We start from the raw sequence: 22169 nt of genomic DNA on the forward strand, positions 1-22169 counted from the left end.
TTACGGTGTTCTGTTCCCACGAGCCTTAATTTTACGCGTCGCTGTCAAAATACGGCGCGTAAAAAGACGCCCGCGAAAAACAAGTGCACGTCACTTCTTGGGATGTTTTTGGAGGTGTTTTTCATTGACTCCATTGAAAAACACCTCCAATAACGGCCGTAAAATACGCCGCGAAAAACGCGAGTTGCTTCAGAAACGTCTGAATATCAGGAGCTGTTTTCGCCTGAAAACAGCTCCGTATTTTCAGATGTTTTTGGTCACTGCGTGTGAACATACCCTTAGGATACAACCAACTGTGGAATATCAAGCCCCTCCAACTTTAAGGGTATATTCACACCCAGAGTTTTCAGGCGTATTTCGGGGCGTAATGCCTCGAAATATGCCTGAATAAACGGTAGCTGAACGCCTACAAACATCTGTCCATTGAAATCAATGGGAAAAATGGCGTTATGCTCAGATGGGGCGTTTTTTTACGCCGCTGTTTTTAAAAAAAACGGTGTGGAAAAAACACTGTGTAAAAAGGAGCATGTCGCATCTTGAGCTGTTTTTGGAGCTGTTTTTCATAGTGTCATTAGAAAAACAGCTCCAAAATCGCCTAGAAAAAATGCCTCAAAAAACGTCTTCAGCTTCAAAAACTGATGAAAATCAGAGGCTGTTTTTTCTGAAAACTTTTTAACTTGTGCGTGTGAGCATACCCTTAGAAGTGATTGTTATCTTCCCCATGCAAGGGACAATTTGCATTGGATAATCAGTCCATGTACGGCCAGCTCAAACTTAAAGATGATCTACCACCTCTCCTGACAGGTCTGTTTTAGTAAATGCTTGTATTCCCGATATAATAACTATTCTGGATCATATTTTCTCACAACTCTGTATTGTGTCATTCCTCTGTTATTCCTCCTGGAAATGTATGAATTAATTGACATCTGCTGTTACCATTTCCCTTGTCAATAGTGTGTTTGTCCTATGGACAAGGGGAATAGTAACGCCCAGTTGTGAATTTATTCATACAAGGAATAACAGAAGAGCAGAATAACAGAAAAGCTGCTATAGAATTGTTATGTAATGGAAAATACATGTCAGAAGAACTGAGAGATCCTCCTTAAGTGTCACTGTTACACCCAATTTCCCTTTAATAGACATATAGGGGCCGATTTATTAATAATGGCTTGAAGATATATAGCCTAAAACAAGGCGCTAGACTGAAGATACGCCTCATTTTTCAATGACATGCACGCTGTTATATAGATTTGGTGCAGGTCAGATTCCATTTCCTTCCTTACACCACCTATTCGGTGGTATACTTTTGACCAGTATTCTGCGCCAAAAAACTGGCACACGCATGTGTTAAATCAAGCGCATTTCACGACTCGACAAATCCACTGCCATATTTTAAGTATGTGTCCCAACGTGGCGAGCATGTCGCAGATTAATAAATTTAGCCAACATTATATACGCCAGGAACCGAGGCGCAAAGACAATAATAAATCTGCCCCATAATGTATAGAATTATCTCTTTACCGGTAAACCATCCGCACATCTACTGTATATACCAGTGATCCTCATGGCTGTATACTAATAGTGTCCAGTAACACCTGTAATACTGTGGTACACAGCCCTCCAGATCTCCCACAAAACCCTCTGCTCTTCCTACGAGCCGCACTATATCTGCTGCTCTGTGCTGTCCCATGGCTGCCCTAATATTCACTGTATAGAAGGTTCTCACACCTCTGTCACTGCTGTCTCAGTACGGCTAGTCCTGCAAAGAATGAAGTTTTCCAGGGTCCGGAATTGGGGAATCTCCAGGGATTTGCTGCCTTATTAGGAGCGGCACCCTCTCTGGTGAACAACGTGTCTGTCGGAGGGGTGTGGGTTATATTTTGATATCATACAAAAGGCCAGAAGTCTTGATAAACAGGAATATCTGCCAGGAAGAATACAGAAGCAGGAACTGGGCAGATAGGGACGGAAAAGAAAGAGATGAGGACACAGACAGGGACTGACTTAGTTGGATATTATTCTATGTGTTCGTGATGTCATTGCGGGGATATATACTCAATGTTCATATACTGACGACTGGCGATAGCCCATAAACTATGGATAAGTGGCTTTGGAGAAGCTGTGGAGAGCCCCGCAGTAGGACCTGTTATAAAGGGGTATGTAGTTATAGGAAAGGTGTATATATAGGACCATTATATCTTTGTCTCTTAACTCTTTAATTTCATATTTAGTTGTCATAGTGTAGATGATGTATGTCTCCATCCCATATGTAGACCTTGACTAATGTTTGGGACCTTCATAGTTCTTAGATATTCTTCAGGAAAATTCTTGTTTTCTAACGTTCCCTTTTTTGATAATTGTTGTTCTTCTCGATGATTTACGACCCTTTTTCTCTCACATTCTCTTCTTCTGGTCCTTTCGGAAGGAGGAGGAGGCACCATCCGGGGAGGATGAGGGAAGCATTAGAGAACAGTGCAAGTGAGATAGGGAGCTCGAAGTACAACAGACTGAGCTCTGAGACATCACAGAGGGACAGATCAAGTTCATAAGGAAAAGAAGACACAATAAGTAAGGGACGTGTGGACATCAATAAGACTTTGACCAGAAAGGGACACAACTACAGTCCAGGAGGACATCGTATTCCATTATTGTATTATTAAGCAAAGTGTGAAGCGAGATAATCAGACATCATGGACTGTGGGTAAACCAGAGACACACCTCAGGATTTTCACACAAGGGACATCGAGATTCCCCATACAGGGGTGAGTATTAATGTAAAAATGTTGGGGTTGGTTGAAGATGTTGATGTAGAGTTTGACTGAGTGATAAAACCTGTGTAGACATTGGGAACTTAGAGTACTCTTCCATATTTTATGCAGATATAGCAGATTTGAGTTTGTAATGTTCTACAATTCATTGTGATGTCACCTTCTGTGGTTTTATATAAGACTGTCGGTATCCTTATGTTATGTATCTGCTACATCTAGAGATGAAATGTAAGTATTAATACGGATACTAATTTTGGTTTCTCTTTTTTTTATCCCACCTTCCATCCCTTGTTTCGCTTGCCCATGACCTAACAAACCCTTCTTTTGTCTTCTTCCTCTTTTGTTTTCTGCCAAATCTATCATCTACTGTGACAGTCAATTCAGATATCTCTAATATTTCTAACACTTAGAATAAATAAACCTGTCTTCTCCTCCGATGTATCCACCACTATACCCCAACTCCTCCCTTTCTACTGTGTTTTTCTCCTTCCCACCAACTTCTCCCTTGTACTCTACTCCACCATCATCTCGTCCCCCTACATCAACCCCACTTCTTCCATCCCTCTCCATGGCTATTGGGGCATTATCCAATGCCCTGGGCCTCTGGATCCTGGCACGAGCCTACTCCCACTCCCAAAGACTACGACGTTCAAGGGCACAGTTTTTACTCCTGGCTTCAGGGCTCCTTTTGACAGACTTGGCTGGACATCTAATAACTGGATCCTTTGTCCTGTGGCTCTATTCTAATGGAGGATTACCAAGGGTAGGATGTCAATTTCTTGGGGGTTGCATGGTATTTTTTGGACTTTCACCACTACTGCTTGGGCTTCTTATGGCCTGTGAGCGATGCATTGGACTTACAAGACCACTCTGGCATTCAATTGTTGTTACCCAAACCAAAGCTCGGATTGGCCTTGGTTTAGCTTGGGCTGTAGCTCTTCTGGTGTCCACTCTACCACTACTTGGATATGGTACATATGGACTGCAACCTTCAGGGACCTGGTGTTTTCTACAGGAGCCTCCAGGATTTTGCCTACTGTTCTCTGGACTTGGTCTTGGATCACTGGTGGCTGCATTGGTGTGTAATGTGGTAGTTGGAATTACCTTGCTTCAGGCTCGACTCTTACGAGCCTCAGGAGAGGATCGCAGGAGACGGCGTCGAGGTGCCTGCTCCCACGATTTGGAAATGATGGTGCAACTGCTGGCAATTACCATTGTTTCTTGTGTGTGCTGGAGCCCACTACTGGTGAGGACCTTTATGTATCCTACTCACTTTTCTCTTTGTTCTTGCATAATTCTATGTTGGTTAATAGACTGTGACATGAGACACCCAATTTATAGGTGGTCAGAAACTACCCAAATATCTATAAGACTCTTCTTAGATCTCTGCATTAACATAATCTATTAGAACTATGACATTTGTTATCTTATCCCTCCATTACAAGGTTGCCAACCATCCGTAAATTCCTGGACGTCTATAAAAATAGGGGACTTTTTTCCAGTGTCCATAAGAGAAAATTTATGTATCCGTGATTTTTGGAGGTTGGATGAGCTTGTGACAATTATCGGGATTGTAATTATCATTGTTTTAGAGTTCACGGTAATGTGTTCATATCACTATTATAATTTCTAGACGTAAAATTACTTAAAATCGGTATGATTCATAGTGCTTTTCCAAATTGTTCGTTAAAAATGTTTGCTGGGACCAAAGATGGCCGCAGATGTCCCGCTCGAGGTATACCAAAGTTTAGTTTCTTCTTTAGCGTCATTTCACAGTCTATATCTACATACCGTGTTGTGTAACTGCTGTTTTTTTGTACTGAGTTTTAGTTATTTGACATTATTTTCTCCATTCACACACATACGTAGATGATTCGCCTTGGAAACACAGTGGTTTAGCTCCACCCTGTTATCATTTCGCCTAACATCTGAGCTCGGAGGCGACGTAAACACTGCATGTGTTCAGGGTGAAAAATACCAGGCTGATTTCAAGAGAAAACAACCTCTGAATCCAGGCGGTTTTGGAGCTGATTTTCAAAGTGTTTTTTATTTTCCTGGCATGTTCACATGGCGCTAAAAAAATCCGAACTGTAAACGTGTCAAATAAGCTAGCGTTTTTGTGAAGGGCTTTTTAAAATCCAAGCGTTTTGAATATTTTTCTGCATGTTTTTTTAAGCGTTTTGTGCACGCTTTTTGTAAGTTTTTTGGCGCGTTTAGGACTCCCATTGACTATGGAAACATTTGTCGCGTTTTTAGGGCTTATTCAGACGAACGGGATATACGTCCGTGCAACGCTCGTGATTTTCACGCGCGTCGCACGGACCTATATTAGTCTATGGAGCCGTGCAGACATGTGCCTGATTTTTACGCAGCGTTGGTCCGCTGCGTAAAAGTCACGAATGTCCGTTCTTTGAGCGTTTTTCGCGCATCACGCACCCATTGAAGTCAATGGGTGCGTGAAAACCACGCATGCCACACGGAAGCACTTCCGTGCGAACAGCGTGATTCGCGCAACAGCAGTGAAAAGGATGAATGAAAACAGAAAAGCACCACGTGCTTTTCTGTTTACAAACATCCAAACGGAGTGTCATAATGATGGCGGCTGCGCGAAAAGCACGCAGCCGCGCATCATATGCTGAGGCCACACAGAGCTGTTAAGTGCCTTCTGCGCAGGCAAAACGCCGCGTTTTTTGTGTGCGCAAAAAGCACACGCTCGTGTGAATCCGGCCTTAGTGTGCTTTACACACCAAAGAATTTACATGATGCTTTTCCGTAATGCATAATTTAAATACGCTTGTGTAATAAACGTGTTTTATGTACTAACAGCGCACTTTCCCGGTGTATTGTGGAGCGTAAAAGATGCCAAAATATGCACCGAGTACACTCGTGTGAACAGGGCCTTACAAGCTTTTTCGAAGTGTATTTTGAGGTGTCAATGGGAAATGGGAAAAAATCTGCGTTTTAAGAAGTAAAATTTCACTTCTTTTTTTTAAGAAGTGTATTTTTACATGGCGTTTTTTGATTAAAATACGAAAAATACTCCTTATATAAACTACACAGCGTATTTCTCTTTGAAATCATTGGGAAGCTGTTTGAAGGTGTATTTCGGAGAGTAATACAAGCATTATACGCTCCGAAATGCATCTGAAAATATGTTGTGTGAACATGGCCAAAGGGTAGATTTACACGTGGCAGATTTGTTGCAGAAATTACGCTCCATAAATGTGCATGGATTTGTGCAAGTTCAATTCAGATGACAATCCAGTCACAGAAATTTCTGCAACAAATCTGCCGCATGTAAATATAACCTAAATTTGTAAGTCACACAACATTTCACGTAGATTTTTAATGTGGAATATTATTAAATGTTGTTCAAAAGTTGAGTTTTCCCTTAGGCTGGGATCACACACGCATTTTTGATGCAGTTTTTCTGTCAGTTTGTGGCTCAGTTTTTTTTTTAGCAAAACATAGGAGTGGATGGAAAAGAAAGGAGATACATCAGTCTTTTTTTTATAAAACTTTCTTCCCTTTTGGATTTACTACTTGCTTTGGGACTAAAAACTGCATAAAAAGTGTGTGTGTGTGCGTGCGTGCGTGCGTGCGTGCGTGCGTGCGTGCGTGTGTTCGTGTGTGCATTTTTTCTTTTTCTGGCCTTAGGCTGTATTCCAATGGGTCTAAAATAAGAAATGACAAACTTTGCATATTGTCTTGATTAAAAATAATCCTTTTTTGTGTATAAAGTTACTATGCATACCTATGGATTTTAAGGGATGTTCACACGCAGAGTTAAAAACGTCTCAAAATATGGAGCTGTTTTCAAGGGAAAACAGCCCCTGATTTTCAGACGTTTTTTGAGCAACTTGCGTATTTCGCTGCATTTTTTGCAGCGTCTTTTACGGCCGTTTTTTTAGCTGTTTTCAATAGAGTCTATGAGAAAACGGCTCCAAAAACGTCACAAGAAGTGTCCTGCACTTCTTTTGATGAGCCGTCATTTTACGCGCCGTATTTTGACAGCGACGCGTAAAATGACAGCTCGTCTGCACAGAACATCGTAAGACCCATTGCAAGTAATGGGCAGATGTTTGCCGACGTATTGGAGCCGTCTTTTCAGGCGTAATTCGAGGCGTAAAACGCCTCCATTACGTCTGAAAAGAGGTCGTGTGCACATAACCTAATGGTAACAAACTGCAAACAAACCCTGTGTAGTCTGATCCTGCAGTCATACTCCCTTCCATCTGTCCTTTACTTCTTGTCAACCTACCGAACTTAAGTTTGCAGGATGTTGGGGACTGAAGTAAGGGAGTATTACTCCAGTATCAGACTACACAGTGTTTGTTTGTGGTCTGTTACCATGGAGACATAGGTCTGCATACAAGCTGCCTACAGAAAAGGTAGGAGATTTAAACACGACTAGTTGCATAACTTTTAGACTTGGGTAAGGAAGAATAGCAGACAAATTGCCCTACTATATACAGATACTGGTAATGCGGCATTCACAGGGCAGCATATAAAGTGAATGACATTGTTACATGGCTAAGGTCATATAAATAAAGACTGGAATTGCTTCATAGATAAGGTCATATATGACATTGGCACTGCTGTATTTGCCAGCTTATATATAAAGAAACAGGCACTGCTACATAAACAAGGGTATATAAAAAAAAAGGTTGGCATTGCAATATACTGTGACTGGCACTGGCTGCTCTACCGAGAAAGTGGCACCAATGTAGTACAGAGAGAAATACAGTAATAGAATTTCATCATTGAATACATAAACCAATACACAGAGAGATTGACCCTGCTGTAAGCCAGACAAAGACCGGCACTGCTGTCATAATAAGGGTAACAACTTGTTACCCTTTTTGACAGCAGTGCCAGTCTTTGTCTGTGTTACTATGCCAATAGCAGCAGGGTCAATCTAACAAGCAGTGAGGCTGGCACCACTATGTCTGAAGAAGAAGCCTTGAAAAATATGAAGGCATAAACTATAGTCTGGTGTGTGACCTGGTGCCATCATTACTATGTGTTGGTCATTATTTCATCTTTTATGTTGTTTCTTTGTCTTTTCATTCATTCCTGTTCTGTGACAATCTCTCCACCTTCAATCTTCTGGTTTTCCTCATCCTCTGTCCTCACCCCATATATATGTTCCCTTCCCTCCTGTCTCTGCTTATTATCCATCTGGGATTTCTCATTCCTGCACGATCGCATAGTGAATGAGGTGAAAAAGACTGAAGTTCAGTCATTTATTCTAATAATCCATGTTCTATATCCATGGGAATGTGAAAGAGGACAAATCCAAAGCTATACATTTTCCCCATTAACCCGATATGTAACATTCCTTCCATGCTGAGCGAATGTGCTTTATGATGCTTCATTCATTGATTCATTATTACCATTATTATCTCTTATGCTGTATATTTTAACAGAACCGATAAAAACAAGGGGACATACAAAAACACCGAAAAAGGCCATACTTACAAATGGACACAGCCAGGTCAGAAACGCTGATGAAAGGGCGAGCAGGTGCTTTAAATAATAATAGCCACTCCCACTAGTCTTGAGGGGAGTGGTGTGTGGTGCATGGGATGTGTAGTAAGAAATAATAAATGAATAGTGTGTGTGCAAGTGTAATACTATAAGTGAAATATAGGGGGCAGTAATGAGTGAAGTGCCTCAATAGAAATAAATGGATAATGGGGTGCAAGTGAGTGAAACATGGAGGGATAGTGTGTACGTCATGAGACACAACGTGTATAGCAAGGTAGAAGCCTATTTGTGACGCCTTGATAATTCATAGAGCGGGCTACCCTGCTTGCTATGCCAAACAACAACACACCATGCTCTCCCAGCATCAAAGACCCGGCTGTGTCCAAGAGAAGCGAATATACATAATAATGAAAAATACCTGGGGTATTGGTAATCATTTTGGCCAAAAGGACGCAAGCTCGCAATCCACGACAAGGATCCCCAGACTTGCTGTATATTTTAGAAGCGCTCCATCACTAGGGAGGGACCGAATCAAAGCTCATGTCCAAATCCATTAAACACGTCCACAATCTGATCCATGCTCCATCTACTTGACCTAACTCCCTCCACATGGTGTATATTATATCCAGTGCTGTAACCTGTAGGCCAGTGTTCCCCAACTTCTCTACCATTGGAGAAATGCTAGAAATGTTTCCCCACCCTAAGGACCCCATATTCCTACCACTGCCCCAAAGAAGCTTTATCTGTGTGTGGGGGGGGGGGGAGCAATTCATTCACTGTTGCGCGAATCATGCGCGGCACCCGGAAGTGCTTCCGTGTGCCCAGCGCGATTTGCACGCACCCATTCACTTCAATGGGTGCGTGCAGAGCGAAACACGGGCAAGTATAGGACATGTCATGAGTTTCACGCAACGCACATACGCTGCGTGAAATTCACTGGCAGTCTGAACGGCCTCACTAACATAGGTCCGTGCGACGCGCGTAGCACGGACGTATTATACGTTTGTGTGAATAAGGCCTTAATTGACCTGTGGTGCATATTTTAAAATACACAGCATGTCAATTTATCTTGCGTTTCCGCTTGTGAATCTGTCTAGTTTTAAAGAAAAACGCTACAAAATACGCAGCATAATAACGTGCCTATTTCCGCGTCAAAATGTAAAAAATGCACCTAAAAACGCATAAAAAAACGCACCATTAGGTGTGGTTTTAACTGCGAAATTATGTGTGTATACCTGCGGTTTTGATGTGGATTTTCCGCATAAAATTACGCAACGTGTGCATTCAGCCTTAAGACTGTGGATGTTTAGGAATTTTTTTTTATTGTCTGGGGTAGCGCATTCCAGAGGACTAATGCAGCACAAGAAAAGTTCTAGAGACGGGAGTGGGAGGTTTTGATTATGGAGGGCGTTAATCTAAGGTCGTTGGCAGAACGTAGAGCGATTTGTGGGTGAGAGTAATACGTTTCAATTTTATTCTGAAGGAAATGAGCATCCAAAGCAGTGACTGGCACAGGGTAGAGGGATTGGTGTAGCGGTCCAGTACAGTGACTGGCAGAGGGTAGAGGCGTTGGTGAAGCGGTTGGTCAGAAAGATGAGCCTGGCTGCTGCATTCAGGATGGATTGGAGAGGGGAGAGTTTAGTGAGTGGAAGAGTGATTACTAATAAGTGACAGGAGTCAAGACGAGAGTGAATCAGAGCAACAATGAGAGTTTTGGCTTTTTCCACAGTAAGAAAACAGCGGATTCTCGAGATGTTTTTGAGGTGAAAATGACACGAGCGTGAAAGTGATTGAATGTGAGGAGTAAAGGAAAGATCTGAGTCAAAAATAACCCCGAGACAGCGGGCGTGCTGCCTAGGAGTTATGGTAGTGCCACCACACAGAGATGGAGACATCAGGTTTAGGTAGGTTAGTAGATGGTGGAAACACAAGGAGCTCCGTTTTTGGAAGATTCAGTTTTAGATAGAGAGAGGACATGATGTTAGAGGCAGCGGACAGACAATCACTGGTGGTTTGTATTAGAGCAGGGGTGATGTCACGGTGAGATTTACAGTGGATATAAAAAGTCTACACACCCTTGTTAAAATACCCGTTTTTGTCATGTCCAAAAATCAGTCCAAGATAAATCATTTCAAAATTTTTCCACCTTTAATGTGACCCATAATCTGTAAAATTCCATTGAAAAACAAACTGAAATCTTTTAGAGGGGAAAAATAAAAATAACAAAACTACAAAAATGTGGTTGCATAAGTGTGAACACCCTCTTATAATTGGGGATGTGGTTGTGTTCAGAATTAGCCAATCACATTTCAACCTTGGTTGAACTTGATGGACATGTGTCTTTTTCCAGCCGTACTAACTATGTAACTATAAGTACACAGCTGCCATTATTTAAAGTGATCCTGAGTAACCCCATGTAAAGTTCAGCTGTTCTATTAGGATTTTCCTGACATTTTCTTTGTTGCATGGGACAGCAAAAGCCATGGTCCGTAAAGAGCTTACAACACGTCAAAGGGATCTGATTGTTGCAAGGCATCAGTCAGGAGAAGGGTTCCAAAGAATTTTCAAGGCATTAGATATACCATGGGACATAGTGAGGACAGTCACCAAGAAGTGGATTACATTTGGCATAACAGTGACATTACCAAGAACTGGACGTCACTCAAAACTTGATGAAAAGACAAGATGAAAATTGGTCCGGGAGGCTACCAAGAGGCCTACAGCAACATTAAAGGAGCTGCAGGACTTTCTGGCGGGTACTGGTTGTGTAGTGCATGTGACAACAATCTCCAGTTTTCTTCATATGTCAGGGCTGTGGGGTAGGGTGACAAGGCAGAAGCCTTTTCTAACAAAGAAAAACATCCAAGCCTGGCTATATTTTGCAAAGACCTACATCAAGTTTGCCAAAAGCATGTGGGAAAACGTGTTATGGTCTGATGAGACACAGGTTGAACTTTTTGGCCATAATTACAAAAGGTATGTTTGTTGCAAAGCCAACACTGCACATCACCGTAAGAACACCATCCCCACACTGAAGCATGGTGGAGGCAGCATTATGGAGCATGGTGGAGGCAGCATTATGGAGCATGGTGGAGGCAGCATTATGGAGCATGGTGGAGGCAGCATTATGGAGCATGGTGGAGGCAGCATTATGGAGCATGGTGGAGGCAGCATTATGGAGCATGGTGGAGGCAGCATTATGAAGCATGGTGGAGGGAGCATTATGGAGCATGGTGGAGGCAGCATTATGGAGCATGGTGGAGGCAGCATTATGGAGCATGGTGAAGGCAGCATTATGGAGCATGGTGGAGGCAGCATTATGGAGCATGGTGGAGGCGGGATTATGGAGCATGGTGGAGGCAGCATTATGGAGCATGGTGGAGGCAGCATTATGAAGCATGGTGGAGGCAGCATTATGGAGCATGGTGGAGGCAGCAATATGGAGCATGGTGGAGGCGGGATTATGGAGCATGGTGGAGGCAGCATTATGGAGCATTGTGGGGGCAGCATTATGGAGCAATGTGGAGGCAGCATTATGGAGCAAGGTGGAGGCAGCATTATGGAGCATGGTGGATGCAGCATTATGGAGCATGGTGGAGGCAGCATTATGGAGCATGGTGGAGGCAGCATTATGGAGCAAGGTGGAGGCAGCATTATGGAGCATGGTGGATGCAGCATTATGGAGCATGGTGGAGGCAGCTTTATAGAGCATGGTGGAGGCAGCATTATGCTTTGGGGCTGTTTTTCTGCAGCTGGAACTGGGGCAAGGTGGAGGGAATTATGAACAGCTCCAAATATCTGTCAATATTGGCACAAAACCTGCAGGCCTCTGCTAAAAAGCTGAAGATGAAGAGGAATTTCACCTTTCAGCACGACAATGACCCAAAGCAGAACCTCCAAATCAACAAAAGAATGGCTTCACCAGAAGAAGGTCAAAGTTTTGGAATGGTCCAGCCAGAGCCCAGACCTGAATTCCATTGAAAATCTGTGGGGTGACCTGAAGAGGGCTGTGCACAGAAGATGCTCTTGCAATCTGATAGATTTGGAGCGCTTTTGCAAGGAAGAGTGGCCAACAATTGCCAAGTCAAATGCTGATAGACTTCTACCCAAAAAGACTGAATGCTGTTATAAAGTCAAAGGGTAATTCAACAAAGTATTAGTTTAAGGGTGTGGACATTTATGCAACCCCATTATTTTTGTTATTTTTATTTTTCCACTCTAAAAGATTTCAGTTTGTTTTTCAATACAATTGTACAGATTATAGGTGACATTAAAGGTGGAAAAAGTTCTGAAATTATTCATCTTGTACTGATTTTGTAACCTGGCATTTTAACAGGGGTGTGTAGACTTTTTATACCTACTTTTCTGATTCGCTGTCATCATCGTAGAGATTGTACTGGAAGCAAAATCTTCTGATGGTTTGTCCAATAGGGGCTGTGTAGAGAGAAAAGAGAAGCGGACCTAGTACTGATGCCCGGGGAACCCCAACAGCAAGGGGAAGAGAAGAAGTAGAATCAACAAATGATGCACTGAATGTGCGGCCAGAGATATACCAGATTGTAAGGGGTCAAGAAGAGAGTTAGCAGAGCGATAGTGGATTAGACTAGAGAAGACAAGCATTCCAGGAGTTAAGTGAAGATGAGGTGGAGATTAGAGACAGGTCGGTAGTTTTCTGCGCAGAACAAGTCAAGAATTGTTTTTTTTCAGTAATGGGGTTATAACAGCATGTTTAAAAGAGGAGGGAAAGATTCCAGAAGAAAGAGAGTAGCAAAATATTTTAGTTAGGTGACAAGTGAGACCCGGGGAGAGAGACTGGACAACGTGTGAGGAAATAGGATCTCTAAGGCTACAGTCAGATGAGCGTAGCTAACCTCGGACGTGAAAAACTGCAGTTTTTCTCGTCTGAGGTGCACCCGTGCGGGATGCGTTGTCACGTATCCCCCATAGACTATTTTTTCACGGACCCTTCACATGCGCTGTTGAAACAACGGTCGTGTGAACGGCCCCATTGAAATACGTGAGTCCATGTGACGGCCGTTGTTTTAACGGCCGTCACACGGACGAGATACACGCTCATCTGAATGAGACATTCAGTCGAGTGGGATCAGTTTTCTGTCCCTACGCGTGAGGGCTCTTGCCAATGTGGTCTTCGAAGGCACCCTTGACCAAGTTCTTGGGAACCATGGTTAAGTGACCCTTTTGTAGGCACACATAATTTGGAGCTATAACATCCGCCCCATCCAGGAGCCATGCTTTTTTGTGTTGTGTTATTATCCTAAACAATGTGTCCCACCTCATATACCTACCTACATAGAATTAATGTACCTGATTATCCAGCCTTAACCAATTTTGGGTATAAAAAACGACATTGACGCAACTTTTAGCACCACATGTTCATGCTCACTCATTATTCACATACTGACCCTTCTTGATCTGCATTTTTAACCCATTCCTTATATAGTGTATTTTGCAGCACTATTTACTGCGTGTAGGGATGCTAACACAGACCAGTATCAGTTATGTGGGAAGCTACTACATTTTTAGATTGTATGAGGAAACCTTGACATGGAGAATATATAAAGTAATGTAGATGTAGCCCTGGTTGGATTCAAACTCATTGACTCACTGCTGAACTGCAGAAATGCTAACCAGCGAGCCATTGTGCTGCCATATTGTCAATATACCATCTTTACATTTACTATCTCTTTTACTAAGGGAGTATGTACCATAGAGACGTTCCATGTAGGTGCTATATGTGACACCCATGGCCGTGGACCGTCGGGAATACTCACCCCCAACGGCCGCAGCCATGGATCTGTGAGCGCTGGCCCGCATCTCCTCCTCAGGAGACGCCAGCGCTCACTTACGCTTCATTCTGCTGTGTCCCGTAGGGTGTGCGCGCACGCTCGTGCCTGGCCTTAAAGGGCCAGCACGCGCACCTGAATAGTATGTCAAATTAGCCCATGATCATCCTGGACTATAAGAAGGGCCCTGCCCCTTCCTTCATTGTCTGAGCATTGTTGTGTTTACCCATGTTAGTCTTTGCAAATGGCCCCTTAGTGTTTTCCAGTTCCCAGTGTTCCCGTACCTGGTACCTGTATCCTGTGCTACTTTGTTCCTGTGCCATAGAGTGTTGGAGTCGTGTTTTGCCGTATACTATGCCTGCTCCTGTTACCTCTGCTGTTCCTACTACTACACCTCCTGGCAGTGGTAACTGCCGATTTTTTCTGCCACTACCTCATCGCTATGATGGAGACAAGAGGACCTGCAGGGGATTTCTGAACCAATTCCAGATTCACTTCACATTGTATGCAGAGGCCTTCCCTTCTGATGACGTAAAGATCGCTTTCATAATCTCTCTCCTCACTGGCAAAGCCCTGGCATGGGTGAACCCCATTTGGGAACGTCAAGGACAAGAGATCCGTGAGTTACACCGGTTCGTACAGACTTTCCGTACTATATTTGAGGAACCCGGGAGAGTTTAATCGACTGCTGCATCCTTGCTGACCCTATGCCAGGAGGACACCTCCGTGGGCGAGTACGCCTTTTGATTCCGCACCCTAGCTGCCGAACTAACCTGGAACAACAAGGCCTTGGTGGCTACATTCTGTCAGGGATTGTCCCCTGAAATTAAGGACGAGCTTGCCGCCCAAGATCTGCCATCTACCCTGGATGACCTCATTCTTCAGGCCGCCCGGACCGACATCGGGATCCAAGAACGGTCTCAAGAGGTTCGTCGGGAGGACTCCCTAGATCGGCTCCTACATTTCAGCAACCCCTGCTGCCCTCATCAGCTGTTCCACCAGAGGAGTCTATGAGAATGGACCATCTCAAGTTGTCTTTTCAGAAGAAACAATGCAGACGCACTTCGGGACTCTGTCTGTATTGCGGCCTCGGAGGCCATCTTTTACGTCTGTGCCCCCAAAAGCCCTAGAGCCTAGGGTTGGTTGCAGAGACATCTCTGGGTGGCGAAGGACTTTCTTCCAAAATGTACATCCCCGTGACCATAGTATCCGGTGAAAAGACGCACAGGGTCTCTGCCTATCTGGATCCGCAGCTAACTTCATTCAGAGAGACCTGGTGGATCTTCTCCAGGTGCCCATAACCCCCCTGGAGAGGCCATTGATTGTTGCCTTGGTGAATGGACTGCCTCTGCCCGACCCGATTGTGCTTAAAGGGAATGTGTTGCCAGAAAAACATGTTTTTTTTTAAAAAATTAAACATTTAGTGTGTGGGTGATTAAACATTGTTCACATTTTTTTTTTTTTTTTGGCACAAGCCAGGAAATATTATAAATTATTTCTAATTTATAATACTACCCATTTTTGGTCACTAGATGGGGCTGTTCCCAAAATTGCAGCATTGCAACATTGGGTTAAAAGCCCTCGCTCTAGTGAGCTCTCAGCATCCCCCCCTCCTTTATCCTGGCTAGTGCCGGGATAAACGAGGGGTTTGAAAGGTTTAACCTCCTACACTGTGTGTCGCCATTTTTTGAGGTAACCCACAGTGTAGTAGGTTTACATACAGTAGTAAACACACACAAACACTAACATACATTGAAATCTCTTACCTGCTCCTGCCGCCGCGGCTCCCTCCGGCCCGTCCGCTCCGTTTGCTGCCGCTGTTCCATGTGCACAAGTCCGGAAGCCGCGACCGGAAGTAGTAATATTACTGTCCGGCCGCGACTTCCGGTCCACAGGAAAATGGCGCCGGACGGCGCCAATTTCGAATAGGACTGTGTGGGAGCGGCGCATGCGCAGTTCCCACACAGACGCCGTACACGGCAGTCAATGGGACGGGAGCCGTTCGCAGTCCCTATGGGACTGTGGCTGCCGTATTCCATGTCTGTGTGTGTCGTTAATCGACACACACAGAAATGGAACAAAAAATGGCAGCCCCCATAGGGAAGAAAAAGTGTAAAAATAAGAAAAAGTAAAACACAAACACACAAATGAATATAAACGTTTTTATTAAAGCACTAACATCTTTAACATATAAAAAAATTATTTGCGATGACACTGTTCCTTTAAGCTCCAAGTGGGAGCCCTTCATTCTGAGCTCATGTTGTTTCTTGTCCTACCCAAGGCCGTCAACCCTGTGCTGCTGGGTCTGCCTTGGCTCTGACTACATGCCCCAGTTCTGAACTGGCATTCCAGAGAGGTTCTCAAGTGAGGTCCCAAGTGCCTCAACCGCTGCCTGGGGCAGATCCATCCTGTCCAGCCTCCTCTGCCTCAGTCATTGGCAGGATTGCCTTCTCACTATTCTCTGTTCTCAGATGTCTTCATCAAGAGGGAGGCAGAGATGCTGCCCCCACACCGGACATATGACTGCCCTATAGTCAAGAGGATCAATCAGATCATGGATAACTACATGCAACACTTCATCTCCAGGCAGCATGATGACTTGGTGCAGTTTTTTCCTTGGGTCGAGTTCTCTTATAATAACCATAAAAGCGAGTTCACAAGAACCACACCATTCTTCATCATCTACGGCCAACACTCACGAATTCCTCTCCCAGAGTCCGTTACGTCCGAGGTGCCGCAGCTGATTCTACTTTCAGGGACTTCCTGCAGATCTGGCAGCAAACCCGATCCTCTATTCGGCTGGCAGTCGACCGCATGAAACGAAGGGCAGACACAAGGAGAAGAGAGCCTCCCCAGTTTCTACCAAGGTCTGGCTGTCCTCTAGGAATATCCGGCTGAGGGTGCCGTCATACAAGTTTGCTCCCAGGTTCCTCGGACCCTTCGAGATCTTACAACAGATTTACCCTGTCCCCTACAAGCTTCGGCTGCCTCCTACCCTCAAGATCCCAAACTCCTTCCATGTCTCCCTACTGAAGCCTGTGGTCCTGAACCGCTACAACAAGACTCCTAGTCCTGCAGTTGCCCCCAGCAGTTCATCGGATACATGCAAGGTTAAGGAGATCCTGGACACCAAGAAAGTAGGAGAAAGAACTTTTTATTTGGTGACCGGAGGGGACTTAATCCAAAAGAGAGGTCCTGGGAGTCAGAGGAGAACCTCAATTCTCCTACCCTCGTGAAGAGGTTTTTCTCCCGCTCTGGTCCCAAGAGGAGGGGGCATAAGAAGGGGGATACTGTGACACCCATGGCCTTTGGACCATCAGGATTACTCACCCCCGATGGCTGCAGCCATGGATCAGTCAGCACTCCTCAGGAGACGCCAGCGCTCATTTCCGCTTCACACTGCTGTGTCCTGTAGGGTGCACGGGCACGGTCATGCCTGGCCTTAAAGGACCAGCACGCACACTTGAATAGTATGTCAAATTAGCCCATGATCACCCTGGACTATAAGAAGGGCCCTACCCCTTCCTTCATTGCCTGAGCATTGTTGTGTTTACACGTTAGTCTTTGCAAATGGTCCCTTAGTATTTTCCAGTTCCCAGTGTTCCTGTACCTGCTACCTGTATCCTGTATCCCATTCTACCTTGTTGCTGTGCCATAGAGAGTTGGAGTCATGTTGTGCTGTATACTACGCTTGCTGTGTTACATCGCGCCTTGTGTCTGCCTACTGCCAAGATCCCTTCCGAGCCTAACCATCGGTACTGTCTTAATTACTACAGGTACCCTTATTCGAACTATAGACATTTACTTGGTATCCTGGTGGCCAGCTGCTATCCCGCAATGGCGTTACAGCCCAGTGGGTCCACACCCACCGTGACACTATAAAGTCCACGTTAACAAAATAGTGACGGGGAAATGGCCAAAGGTTTAGGCCACCCTCATCTCCTAAAAGATTTGGTAAGTAGTGGAGGTGGTGGCAACATACTCTAGGTCCTCCTGGTCTGGAGAAGTTTTAAATCAGACTCAGTAGTCAGTAGGTCTACAGTGAAGGAAATAAGTATTTGATCCCTTGCTGATTTTGTAAGTTTGCCCACTGTCAAAGACATGAACAGTCTAGAATTTTTAGGCTAGGTTAATTTTACCAGTGAGAGATTGATTATATATTAAAAAAAAAAAGAAAAAAAAAAAGAAAATCACATTGTCAAAATTATATATATTTATTTGCATTGTGCACAGAGAAATAAGTATTTGATCCCCTACCAACCATTAAGAGTTCTGCCTCCTCCAGACCAGTTACATGCTCCAAATCAACTTGGTGCCTGCATTAAAGACAGCTGTCTTAAATGGTCACCTGTATAAAAGACTCCTGTCCGCAGACTCAATTAATCAGTCTGACTCTAAACTCTACAACATGGGCAAGACCAAAGAGCTTTCTAAGGATGTCAGGGACAAGATCATAGACCTGCACAAGGCTGAAATGGGCTACAAAACCATAAGTAAGACGCTGGGTGAGAAGGAGACAACTGTTGGTGCAATAGTAAGAAAATGGAAGACATACAAAATGACTATCAATCGACATCGATCTGGGGCTCCATGCAAAATCTCACCTCGTGGGGTATCCTTGATCCTGAGAAAGGTGAGAGCTCAGCCGAAAACGACACGGGGGGAACTTGTTAATGATCTCAAGGCAGCTGGGACCACAGTCACCAAGAAAACCATTGGTAACACATTACACCGTAATGGATTAAAATCCTGCAGTGCCCGCAAGGTCCCCCTGCTCTAGAAGGCACATGTACAGGCCTGTCTGAAGTTTGCAAATGAACATCTGGATGATTCTGAGAGTGATTGGGAGAAGGTGCTGTGGTCAGATGAGACTAAAATTGAGCTCTTTGGCATTAACTCTACTCGCCATGTTTGGAGGAAGAGAAATGCTGCCTATGACCCAAAGAACACTGTCCCCACTGTCAAGCATGGAGGTGGAAACATTATGTTTTGGGGGTGTTTCTCTGCTAAGGGCACAGGACTACTTCACCGCATCAATGGGAGAATGGATGGAGCCATATACCGTCAAATCCTGAGTGACAACCTCCTTCCCTCCACCAGGACATTAAAAATGGCTCATGGCTGGGTCTTCCAGCACGACAATGACCCGAAACATACAGCCAAGGCAACAAAGGAGTAGCTAATAAAGAAGCACATTAAGGTCATGGAGTGGCCTAGCCAGTCTCCAGACCTTAATCCCATCGAAAACTTATGGAGGGAGCTGAAGATCCGAGTTGCCAAGCGACAGCCTCGAAAACTTAATGATTTACAGATGATCTGCAAAGAGGAGTGGGCCAAAATTCCATCTAACATGTGTGAAAACCTCATCATCAACTACAAAAAACATCTGACTGCTGTGCTTGCCAACAAGGGTTTTGCCACCAAGTATTAAGTCTTGTTTGCCAAAGGGATCAAATACTTATTTCTCTGTGCACAATGCAAATAAATATATATAATTTTGACAATGTGATTTTCTTTTTTTTTTTTTATATATAATCTATCTCTGACTGGTAAAATTAACCTAGCCTAAAAATTCTAGACTGTTCAGTTCATGTCTTTGACAGTGGGCAAACTTACAAAATCAGCAAGGGATCAAATACGTATTTCCTTCACTGTATGTACTCTCCTGTCACATGCTGATGCAGTCACTAATTTAAAACTATTGACTATTTACGATGGACCATTGTGTCTTAAGCCCTGTTCACATCTGCGTCAGCGGCTCCATTAAGGATCTCCATCGCAGATCCATCGTCTTTGCTGTACAAATTAGTGCAGCATGCAGCCCTATTTTGTCTGATGGATCCCGCTCTTCCAGTATTCTCGTTGTTCAGCTCCTCTGATGGAACGTTGAATGCAAATGTAAACACAGCCTTAGCCTGCCGTACACGGAGAAACATGTTACTGGTTCCTCATCAGGAAGTAGTCGCTGAATTTAAATGCATTTCTCTAGTAATGTTGTTCAATAATACTGACCAAATCTCTGGGGACCATGAATTGCTGATGAGGTTTAAATGCAAATAAAAGAAAAAAGAGCAATATTGTACAGATGGTCGACTCTCGGAAATTAGAGACAGCTGGTGACTAGACGACTATATCCATACAAGTGATGTCTGGCACCATTTTGACACTTTCTTCCCATCTGTGCTTGTTTTGGCATTTAGTATTGGTTCTGTCTCATTTATGTAATTATTCAGACTCTGATGAAGTTGGACAACTTAGGCCCCGTTCACATCTGCATTGGGGGCTCTGTTAGGGGTCTCTGTCGTAGAATCGAAACAATAGCAAAGCATGCTGCGCTATTGTTTCTAGTAAATCCGCAGACAGCCCAATGGAAAGCTGACGGAAACCATTAAAGTCAATGGGTTCCTTTGGCTGCCGGTGGTGTCTGTGTGGCAACGGAACCGTCACTTCTGATGGAACAGAACAACAGAAACCCACGACGCATATGTGAACTGGGCCTTATAATAATGTAGTGTAGACAGTGTTACTTTTATTTTCGTAATGCCTATTTGTAGAAAATATTAAAGGGGTTGTCTCATCACAGCTAAACATTGTAGGTTTGGTTCCTGATACCCCTGGCAAATAGCTGCTTTTGGGGGACCTATCCGATAGAGGCATATGGGCAGGAGTTATCCTAATGCATTTCTTCAGAATTTACTGTAGTGATTGTAGTCCATTATTATGTATTTGTATATAAATGTATATATTTGTATTGATCTACCATATAATAGACTTTTGGCTTTGTGTAAATCTCTAGAACGTGTTTCAAGGCTCTGCTATGGCTCGGACATTGACTTACAGGTAAGCTACCTCTGATAGGCACTAGATCGATGGTTTTCCATCTGCTGGAGGACAGCTAATTTGCATACACTTAAATTGGAAAGCAAGATGCTAGATATGCTGAAGCCTCATTGTACTAAATCTTATATGTGTAGACCAGAGAGTATGGACAATGCTTTGGAGTGTCATGGGGCCCATTGCGCTAAAAAGCTCAGTTGATTATCCCTATAGATAGCCCTATACTCTTTCAATCTCTCCAAATTATTCACCTCCTTAAGACATTTATTACTTATTGCTATATAATGATGCTTCCAATATTTGGGAATAAGACTACGTGTGGCAGAAAGCAAGAGCGTAATCATTTTTTTTTGTCGAAGATGGCATTAAGGCGTAAAGATATATAGAAGTACCAACTTAGGCTTATTTATAAGGTCCGTGTCTACGCAATTATTTATTATGTTAATAACTGATCGCCAAAAAGGCTATATTAGTGGGCACGCTCACCATATATACAGTAGAGTACCCAAGCACCCCCCGCCAGGGACAAATGCAGGATTTTCAGGCTGGGTTCACACGACCTATTTTCAGGCGTAAATGAGGCATATTATGCCTCGATTTACGCCTGAAAATACGGCTCCAATACGTCGGCAAATATCTGCCCATTCATTTGAATGGGTTTGCCGACGTACTGTGCTGACGACCTGTCATTTACGCGTCGTCGTTTGACAGCTGTCAAACGACGACGCGTAAAATGACTGCCTCGTCAAAGAAGTGCAGGATACTTCTTTGCAACGTAATTTGAGCAGTTTTTCATTGAAGTCAATGAAGAACAGCTCAAGATTACAGGCATCAAAGACGCCTCGCATAATGCGAGGAGGAGCTTTTACGTCTGAAACGACGCAGCTGTTTTCTCCTGAAAACAGTCTGTAATTTCAGACGTAAAAGGCAGTTATCGTGTGCACATACCCTCATAGTTTTTAAACCAAGTTATTTTTGACATGCTCCCACTACCCTGGTTTTTAAGCTACGTGTATTGGTCTGCACGTATCCACCAGCCTAGCCCTTTATAGTACAAGCTCTAATATAAAGGGCTAGGCTAGTGGATATGTGCTGACCAGCGTAGATAGTGGCATACACAGTGCCCCCTGTAGATAGTGCCCATGTAGATAGTGCCACACACTGCCCTCTGTAGATCGTGCCACAGTGCCACTGTAGATCGTGCCACAGTGCCACTGTAGATCGTGCCCATGGAGATAATGCCTCAGTGCCCATGGAGATAGTTCCACAC

At 43.9% G+C, this 22169-nt stretch overlaps 1 protein-coding gene across 1 annotated transcript in view; it reads left to right on the top strand.

Annotated features, from left to right (window-relative positions):
- Positions 1 to 3192: 3192 nt before the first annotated feature.
- Positions 3193 to 22169, top strand: part of PTGER1 (prostaglandin E receptor 1) — a 30933-nt gene continuing 11956 nt past the window's right edge. Inside the window, exon 1 of the mRNA XM_075855384.1 lies at positions 3193 to 4014. Within this exon, the coding sequence (XP_075711499.1) occupies positions 3205 to 4014 (810 nt within the window). The 5' untranslated portion in view covers positions 3193 to 3204. The remainder of the gene's footprint in view (positions 4015 to 22169) is intronic.

The sequence above is a fragment of the Rhinoderma darwinii genome, chromosome 3 (assembly GCF_050947455.1).
Source record: "Rhinoderma darwinii isolate aRhiDar2 chromosome 3, aRhiDar2.hap1, whole genome shotgun sequence".
Taxonomy (NCBI): domain Eukaryota; kingdom Metazoa; phylum Chordata; class Amphibia; order Anura; family Rhinodermatidae; genus Rhinoderma; species Rhinoderma darwinii.